Here is a 9,964-nt window from a genome sequence, read left to right on the forward strand (position 1 = left end):
TTTAATTTTTACTTCCGTCGACTAAGATCTTAGGAGACTGAAATATTCCATCGGCTAAGAAAAACTTAATCGACGGAAAAGTAATTTCCGTCGACTAAAATTTTGGCAGACGGAAATATTCCGTTGACTAAGTTCCACTAAGCCGACGGGCCGACAGAATTGATGATTCCGTCGGCTATTGTCTTAGCAGATAAAGCTTAGCCGATGAATCTTAGCCAACGGAATTTGCAGACGTAATATATGTCTTAACCGATGGAACGTTCCGTCGGTTAATAGCCATAATCCAGTAGTGTGTGGACCTATCCCTAGAAATGAACAAAAAAAGGGATCCCTCATTGGAAGTATATATATATAAGGGCCCTTCCACTAAGGGATCCTTATTATAACTTATATGAGGGATTGAGCATTAGCCCAACTTTTTGATCACATATCAACATCTCCACCATTCAACCTCTAGGTATATATGAGTAGATCATTTCTGAAAATTTTCAGCCAAATTGGTGATCTTTAAGGCTTTGAACTAGCTTAAATCAATGGACGGTTCAAATTTGCCAATCCTGAACCGTTCATGAAAATTGCAGTTTTGAGCACCCTAACGATCATCAATTTGGATGAAATTTTGCAGAAGTGATCTACATATTAGGACCTCAAAACAGAATGGTTAAGATTGAAAAATGTGATCGAAAAGTTAGTCTAATGCTCAATCCCTCATATAAGTCATAATAATGGATCTCTAAATGGAAGGGCCCTGATATATATATATATATATATATATAACTACTAGCAGCTACTTTGTATATCATTGAGAATATTATTCACATTGTGACGATCTAACGAAACTTCACATTGTAAAATCGGTGACCTTGATAGAAAAGATTTCAACTAAACCGTGAGATTTAGTAGTTCTGGTCGAGAAGGGTAAGTTGGACTCTTGGGTAGAAGCTGTTTCCACCCAGTTTATAAACTCTTCTTCGTACAAACCACTTTTCTCCTCAACTTCGACAGTTCTTGAGAAACCAGATGAATCGTAGATGAGTCCCTTGTGTGAGGAAGAACATCCTATCAAGTGGCTCCCCTTCCCGAATTATATAACTACTCTCATTATAGAGCACTGGCTTAAGATGTTTACAGATTTTCTTCAATACCAAATCGTCTTTATGTTGAAGTCCATCAACCTAGGATTTACATAAATTGAGGAAGAACAAAATTATAAACAGGAATTTTGTAAAAAATTCAGTTAAATATGGCATTTTTCTAGAGTGTGACTTTAAATTAAACTAGAGATGGAACTCCCAATCACAAAAAAGATAAAGATATTATATGATATAGTACAAAAATAGTTTAACGGACAACGGATCTTAATTTTTTGAGCTTATCAAAAAATAGAGTGCACCTGATTTCATCAACAAAACTTCTGCCTTCTTCTAAGGAAAGAATTGGAAACATATTCTCTACTATATAATTTTCATCATCTTCAAGTTTATCTTTTACAGCAAGCTTAATTTTCCTCTCCATCTGATGATTCTCATCGGACATACCATATTCATGTAATATCAATCGAAAATTAATAATTTTCATCCTCTCTCGAATAATATCATCTTTGCAACTTTCTGCATAAATGTCTATTCCAAAAACAAGAGAGAGTAGGTTCATTTCAATAAACTAAAATCAATGTGGGAACATATGATTAATAGACAGAAAAATTCAAATAGCATAATTCAGGTAACTGTAATTGTTGTCGTAACAAAATGAGAGGTTATATTAAGCTTAATATCAGTTGTTACCACTTAGCATTTCCTAACGGGAGAATCAATTTGGTCTTAAAAAGTCTCAATATTTATGATGTTAACAGAGCAAATGCACCCATGTTTTGATGCCAATTGCCATCCCAGTTTACCAACTTTTCAAATTCACAACTCATTCAATTCGCCAATGCAGTAATGAAAGGCGATTGTACCGCCAACTCACTATCTTATTCAATGCCAACCATTGGATTCAAAGAGAACTTATTATTATTATTTTTTTGGGTCAATGAGAAAAACTTCATTAAGCCAAAGGGGCAAAGAAGAAAGACCAACAACGAAACAATCAAAGAAGCAAAAAGACCAGAAGCTAAACAACACAGCTAGTTGGCAACAAAAGAAGGCAAAACCTGAAAATAACAAGAGCTAATCTCCCGGAAGACCATCACTCCTCATAACATTTCATAAGGAGAGTAATGATGTGAGATTGTGGGACCTTATTGTCTCTACTAGAAGGTCTATTAAGGGGGCAATATATTTCTATTCGTGGACCATTAAACTTCTTCGACAACCTATGAGATCTTTGACGACCTAGTTGGGGACTTCCAGCTGGTCAATGGTTGAATTTTGGTGATTACTGACTGGATTCCGACATTCAGTGACTAGTTATGATGACTGGATTCGAGTGAAGTCTCCTATAACTCTCTCTCTTTCATTACTCTTACAAGACAACTTATTAGTCTTGGTAAGTCATAAGTTGTTAAGCATTTAGAATAAACGACATCATAACTTTTATAACTATAATTTCTTATTCATATATCACTAACCTGCAGATGCCCCAAGAGATACATAAACAACACCAAGCCACATATCGAAAAGACAACCACAAGCAAGTTTTCTGAGCCACTTGCATTGGTATTGAGATTTGAACCGAAAAAAACTAAAGAGAAAGAAACATAGAGTAATACATCTAAAAGATATTGTGTAAAAGAACTGAAGAGAAAAAAAAAACGTACAGTAATATATTAAAAAGTACAATATATGTAAAGAAAGTGACTACGATTCGATACATTTTAACGGTGAATCGTTAAGACCTTAGCAGCTATATTAGTTCACACTAAACCTTAATTACATACTAATATTCCATTATGTACTATCCTTAATAATGATAAACAATAAACTTCGACATGTATGATTGACAACATTCGCTTTGTTGCCGATCAATACGGTATCGACAATCTAAACTTAGCTACAAACAACCCTACAAAATTGAGCTTTAAAAAATCAGCTTCTATCTAAATTTTTAGATTTCGTAGTGTTTGGTTAATTAGAGAAAAATAGTTTATTTCTTTTAAAAAGAAAAAAATTACAAGTTTACTTGCAACAGATTCAAGGTTGCTTTTTAGAAGATGTTGTCATTAAAATGCCTTGACAATATTTTAAAAGTATTATTTACCAGGAATTTTTTAGGTACTTACATGTATGTGATATCCACATTTACTAATATAACAACAATTTTGTTGTCAATGAGGCAAATTGAGTCATAACTTTGGTAATTTAATTCTATTAGCGGTAATTACTCAATCCATGACTTTTTACAAGTTTATGAACAAATTGTTGTGGATATAATAACTTGGTTCAATTATATGTAAATGTGTAAAACCAATGTTATAATTCGTTATAAATGTTGTAAATTTAGTTCAAATAAATAGTAATTTTTGTCCATATTTGTAAATAGGCCTGTAATCTCAGCTTAGGGTCGATGGGCACGCCCAAACTTAGCCCAATTTTTTTAAAACAAGTAGGGTATGGGCAACACTTCTGAAACCCTAGGCCGGCTCATGGGCAGGCTTTGCCCATATGGTATAATTTAGCTCCCTAATAAGGTAAATATATGTTTTTACATTAATGAATTAGTTAAGAAATATTAGATTAGTGTGATAAATGTATTACAATTTCATTTACTCTACAAAAAATAACTCTACTTTGCTCTCGTTTCTTCAATAAGTTTGTAAATAACTTTAAATTTAATTCCTTTTATTGTTTAGGTCAGGGAGGGGGTTTTCTGGCCCAAACTTTACCTACCCACGGGCTGGGCATGAGCTTCCAAAATTTTGATAGGGTCGGCCCTACCCTGGCCATTTTATATGTAGGTGTTGGGGTCATTTTGAACAGAGGCTGCTAGGATTGGTAAATTGGGTTGATCTTCTCTATTTTACCCCTCTGAGTTCAAGGACTGAGCCCAAAGTTTCAAGAAGCTCTGTGCGTGTTTTCCCCAGATCTCCGTGTAATAACTTGTTGCAATAGCATGTTTCTTTGTGATATGTTGGTAGCAACTTGGTGTGGTTTTGATAGCATGACAGGAACAAAATACATGAAAGAGCTTGCAAGTAGGCATGAGGCGTGGGAGCTGGAAGCACATGAGTTGTAGAAGATGAGATGCTTGTTGCGGGGAGAGGTTTGTTGCGGTGAGGAAGGAAAAAGGTTTTGGTGGTGGCGGATGAGTTTGAGGCTGTTTAAAGGTGAAGCTGGTTTTTGGAGTGAAGGAAGGGATGCTTGGCTTGATGCTTGAGGCTTGCTTGTGAGATGCATTGGGTTGTAGGTATGTGTTGTGTTGTGTTTGCAGCAGCTAAAGGCCTTAATTTATAGGCTGGAGGAGGTGAGGTAGATACTGGTTTTTGGGATAAAATTGTTGGACATTAAAGAGAAGTATGTTGTTGAATTTAAATATACAAAACACAGCAGTGACCATAAGACTTTGATGTGGTGTCTATTGTGTTGTTGCATGATGTTAGAACTAGAGTAGCAGATCTCAAGGAAATGTTGATGTGTATTGATAGATGTGTATATTGGTATAGCATGTGGAGTCTAGAGCTTAGAACAGAGTGAAGGAAAAAGCTAACAGAGGCTTATGCTTGGTGTAGAAAAATATGACTTGCTGCAGGGTAAAGTAAAGCTGATGGGGACTTGTGCTTGGCATAGAGGAAGATGAATTACTGCGGGGTAAAAGTGTAATACCCTGTACCTAAAAGGTTAATGTTCGGGGTTATGAGTTACCGTAGATTTTTCTTTATTCGCGCTCAGAGATTTAAATAGTGATTGCTCGAGTTGTTTTCGAGTTTTTCTGAAAACGGTAAATAGTGGATTTAAAACTCCAAAGTTGTGGTACACGTTTATCTGAGCTCACCAGTATGCCCGGATTATTTTCCAGAGCGACGAGCTATGCTCTATGAATTTATGAAGTTTACAGTAAATTTTCAATTATTGTTTCTTGTAACCGTTTTACCGTAAAGGACCCAAAAAGTTGACTTTTCCTTAAGTCTATAATTTGGGAAAACTTCCTATGGAAGTCGTAGAGAACGTTAATACGAGTTCGCGGACACGTGGCACGCTTAAATCGGAGTTCGGATGAGAAAGTTGTGGTCTAAAAACGGGAGGTTACTGTTTTGGTAAAGGGTATAAAAAGAGAAACTTACCGAAGGTGGAAGGTAGAAAAATCAGAAACTTACCTCACCCTTCTCTCTCCTCCCGCGCGATTCTCTCTCTCCCGCCACCGTTCTCCGCCTCGTGCGCCGCCGTCAGGCCGGAATGGGCGGCGATCCGGGTATCAGCAGGAAGCTAAGGAGGAGACCTATCGATCTAGAGTGGTGGCAGCGTCCCTCTCACCGCCATTTGGGAGAAATCATGGCGAGAAGGTGCTACTGTGTTCGTCGCTATTTTAGCCCGATTTCTCCCTCCTCAGGCCACCAATCGGTGAGTTCTTTATATGATTAGGTTGGGTTTGATTAGTACAACATTCCTCTAGAAGCTTGTAACTCGATTCATGGTGTGTGTGAGGAGAATTTGAGATTTCGAAATTTTAGGGTTTTTAGCCCCAAATCGGGTTTTATTGTTCTTGATCAAATGAACTATTTAGAGCTAGAATTGAGCTTAGTGTTGTTCATGAAAGTTGTTTGAAATGTTGAGAGGAAGGTTTATCAAATTTTAGTGATGATTGGGGGTGGCCAGAGATTGGCCGCTGGCCGGCCGTCGCCGCCGGCGGAGCTGGCGGTGGTGCTGCCACTTTTTGGGCATTTTTTCATGCTTATTAAATTGCTAAAAATGAGAGAAACCCACTGGTGGAAAGTTAGCAATTTTTGGAGTAATGTAGGTTAGGTTTCGGATTTTCCGAAGACTAGCGATATTAACGGTTAAAATTGATAACCGGGTATAGGAATATTACTGTTAGACAGTTGTTGGATTGTGCTTATGCATTGAAGTGGATATTGGAGTGTTATGTATGGATTTGGGATTGGTGTTAGTTGAAATAGGTGTCCATAGTATATCTAATGGGTGTCCATAGTAAATCTAGTTAGAATGTTTAGTAAACTTGGGTTCAAGGTGAAAAAATACATGTTGATGATTTGCATAAGTTGAGTTTTATATTATTCTAATGGAATTTTGATGGGGTATATATACATGTACTTATATATATGTGTGTGTGTGTATATATATATATATATATATATATATATATATATGTGTGTATACTTAATTATACACACTCTTTGGCACTTGAGTAGGTTGTTATGCTAGTTAAGTGTGGGGTTTGGTTAAGTTGATGAGTTTAATTATTCTCTTGAAACTCTATATTAGAATGATAATAAATTGGTATAGTTTCGATGATGCATGAGGCTTTGTATGGCCGGGTTGATTTGATTAAATGAGTATAGAAGAAAACATTTTAAATTGGTTCTTAAGAGTCCGTAAGTATGGTTTTGATTTTTGGATTTATGGTGGTAAATGAGATGTTGTTAGGGAAGATAGAGAAGTAGAATAAAAAGCTGAACTACGAGTGGCTTGATCCCTTTAAAAGGGTACGTAGGCAGCCCGATCAAGTTTTGGGTGCAGCCGCAAATTAACAAAAAAATTTAGGTTCCAAGCGCAACAAAAATGTTCGTTATTTTGTTTGTTTATGAGATTTTATCTCATTTTCGATTTAGGATTTCCTTATTTATTTTATTCTTTTTTTTTTTTCTAACACCTGGGTCAGGGTGTTACAAAAAGCAAGTTGTATTATTTGTGTGGCCGGAAAGCTATTGGTTTTGTGGGTAAAATAGGTAATTAGTTTAAGTTTATGGATTTAGATTATCTCATCTTTGCAGCCCATTAAGCGATTTAGATTGTTAGGCTTGGATTTTGGTCCCAAGCCCAAAATCGCCAATAACCATAACCGAGAATGAGCCTCATGTACTTCTACTACCTTCCACACCACACCTAAACTTGTGAGCCCCAAGAGCGTGATTGTGGCTTGGGTCCACATGTGTAGCATGACTATTCGAATAAATATGTAACTTTGTATTTTTAGAATATAATTTGTATGTGTATTTCTTTATTGAGCTTGAAATATTCATTGAGTATGAATATTGATTTTTTGGGTATCAACATTAGCCCCCTTGATTATGTAGGTTATGCAATGTCTATGAAGTAGGCTACATAATCAATAAGAAAGTACCCAATGTAAGCATGAAAGCTTAGTGTATAGAAGCATGACATTTGAAGAGTAATAATCCCATGAAAACTTGAAATATTAATATGGTTAGCTTTTGAGGATACATGGTAACCGAAGAGTATGTGTTTGGTTAGGATGAGAAAATAAGTAGGAATTGAGTAATTAGAATGACATAAGTAGAAGTAAAATCGATAAAGATTTAGAGTAAATAAGTAATAGTAGATTTGGAAGAAAGAATGACTAGTAAGGCTAAGAGCATAGCTTAGCTTGTGTTTTGTCAAGAATGAATGATTTGAAGGTAGTATAAGATTTTGAGAATTTTTGCCAAAGAAAGTTGGAATGGAATAGGGAAGTGTATGAGTGGGATGCCTTTTATGGTTAGAGTAAAATTGGGTTGACGAGTTGAAAAGGAGGGCATATATAAAATATTATATAGATAAATATGGGGGTTGTCTTCTATAGATGCTTGAGAGCTTGCTTTGCATAATGTATAAAGATATTTTATTTGCTTGGCTAATACATATTTGATTTTATGCCTGACATGCATAAAATGAGAGTTTGGTTTTGTTATACTTGAATTTTCTCGAGCTTATGGCAACCATGCTTGGGCATTTGCTAGGCTTGTGCATGAATTATTTCGGCTTGAAGTTGCCTTAGCTATTTAATTAACGGACCAAGTGAGAGTGTGCGTGGAATTTAAAATGCGTGCGATTAAGGGTATAAGCTTGGCATGAGTCATATGGTCTCGAATAGATGCATGACCTTGACAAAGAAGAGTTTGGCATTTTTGGTTAGTAAGTGCTTGGCATGAGCTTGCGTAGGGCTTGGTGTGCCTCTTTGGTCGTGAATCCGCTTGGCATTGCATTTGGCGCGGGGCTTGAAATATGTATAGCTTGTCCCGTTTTATGATTTAGCATATGAGTTGGTAGTCTGCATGAAGTGACGAATTTCCCTTAGATATAGTGGATGATCTAGTGTGTGCTTGGGCATAGGCATGAGCTTGCTGCTTGTGACAAAATTGTCATGGGTGACGTGTATTTTTTTTTTTTTTGGAACCATCTTGTAGCTATGTAGCTAATGGGTCAAATACTTGGCTCGAGTTCCTTTCTTTTTCTCTATTAGAAATTTAAAATGCTAATTGGTCTGAGTTTTCCAGTAAGAATACGCCCTTTTCTCCAATTGCTACAGAAAAAGAAGACAAGACTTGCTTTTCAGTTTAAAGATCAAGAAATAGTATGAGGAAAACGTCCTCACTGGATGAGTTTCAAGAGGTAAGATGAGCTCAATATGATTACTGCGGTGGTAGTTTCTTCTTTGGATTTTGAATGGGTAGGCTTCAAATTTCTGGAAAACAATATTTTAAGTTTGATATCTAGGATGGTTGGGCTTGATTTATGAACTCATTGCAAGTGGGTTTGAATTTTGAACAAGAAAATTGCTTGTTGCATCATGGAATTTGAACAGATTGCTCATATCTGTGACTTTTACCAGATTTTGTGTTTGGATTTGCATGTGAATTTGCATTCATAAAGCTTGATTCAATTATGAGTATAACTGAGGCATGAAGTTTTCAATTGACAAGCAAGCATGTTCACATGTAGCCGTGCATCTTCGCTTGTTGCGGTGACACCGTATCAATTGGCCATGAACTGGGCGTTAATCGCGTAGCCCCCAAATGCATTGAAGGAGCTGCGGTGAAATTGGAATACAACACCAGGCGTGGTCATTTTAAGTCGACCCTTGCCTGAGGTTGATTTCGTAGGTGCAACTTCTTAATAGCCCGTGTAAGTACACTTACTTGTCTCCATTGATTGCTTTGAATAAATATATATAATCATTTTGTTGATTGCATATGGCATGACCCATGTGGTGATCTCAATATATTTCTATGACCGGGTTTGTGATTAGTCGCTTGATTTCGTTTTTATTCATGGCCTGATTGCAAGAACCACCCTTTTGCAATAACATATTGTTCTAGCAGCTACTTGTTGACTTGTGAATTCTATGGGAGTGTAAAAGAATGCTTTGAGTATAAAATACATTTTTGCTTGATGTTTAGCATGTGCGTTTTGCGTAAGCTTATGTCTTTGCTTGGCTAATTCACTGCATAGGCACTTAATTCAGGAGCAATGAGCATGACAGTATACCTGATTTTGTTGTGGTGGTAGTTGACACTAGAGATAGGTGCAGGAGCTGTTGAAGGATGGAGAAATAGAATATGAAATAGAGTTGAAGATATTAGACACTAGAATTTGAACTTGAATTTAGGAACAAGTAGGTTTATGAAGTAGGCATCTGATGATAAACATCTAAATTCCCCACCATGGTAAACATGGTAAATGTCACCTTTGGGATTGGGTTGTAGAGTTTGCTGCCCAAAACTTGGTGAGTAGAGGATTGAATTTGTGGATATCAACCTTTTGTTGCTTGAGGGTTATAACTTCTTTATGGTAGAGGACACAAGTTGCTGAAAATGCATGAACTGGACTATTGTTCTTACAGTATAGGAGGATTAGCTTGCTGCAGGGGTTAAGCTTTAGATATAGTACCAATTATTTTGGTTTAAGAAAGACTCGCTAATGACCTTGGTTTGATATTAGGCATGGATGAGTATAGAGTTAGGAATTGTGTATAGGGTAGAGTGTTGTGACTAATATCAATGAGGCTCATATTTTGTAGTAAAATATTTGCCGGTTTACTACAGTGGAAGCTTTGGCTTCTTGTTGCGGTG

General features: G+C 36.5%; 1 protein-coding gene and 1 non-coding gene across 2 annotated transcripts in view; one reads left to right on the forward strand and one right to left on the reverse strand.

The window, feature by feature from the left end:
* Positions 1-407, reverse strand: part of LOC101290778 (protein notum homolog) — a 12,911-nt gene extending 12,504 nt beyond the window's left edge. Inside the window, exon 1 of the mRNA XM_004302681.1 lies at positions 388-407. Coding sequence (XP_004302729.1) covers positions 388-407 — 20 coding nt within the window. The remainder of the gene's footprint in view (positions 1-387) is intronic.
* Positions 408-8,346: 7,939 nt separating this feature from the next.
* On the forward strand, positions 8,347-9,440 carry LOC101308983. Its single transcript, XR_184889.1, has 2 exons — positions 8,347-8,504; positions 8,835-9,440. It is a non-coding gene; the product is annotated as an uncharacterized LOC101308983 (transcript).
* The last annotated feature ends 524 nt before the right edge of the window (positions 9,441-9,964 follow it).

This window comes from Fragaria vesca, linkage group LG6 (genome assembly GCF_000184155.1).
Source record: "Fragaria vesca subsp. vesca linkage group LG6, FraVesHawaii_1.0, whole genome shotgun sequence".
Classification (NCBI taxonomy): domain Eukaryota; kingdom Viridiplantae; phylum Streptophyta; class Magnoliopsida; order Rosales; family Rosaceae; genus Fragaria; species Fragaria vesca.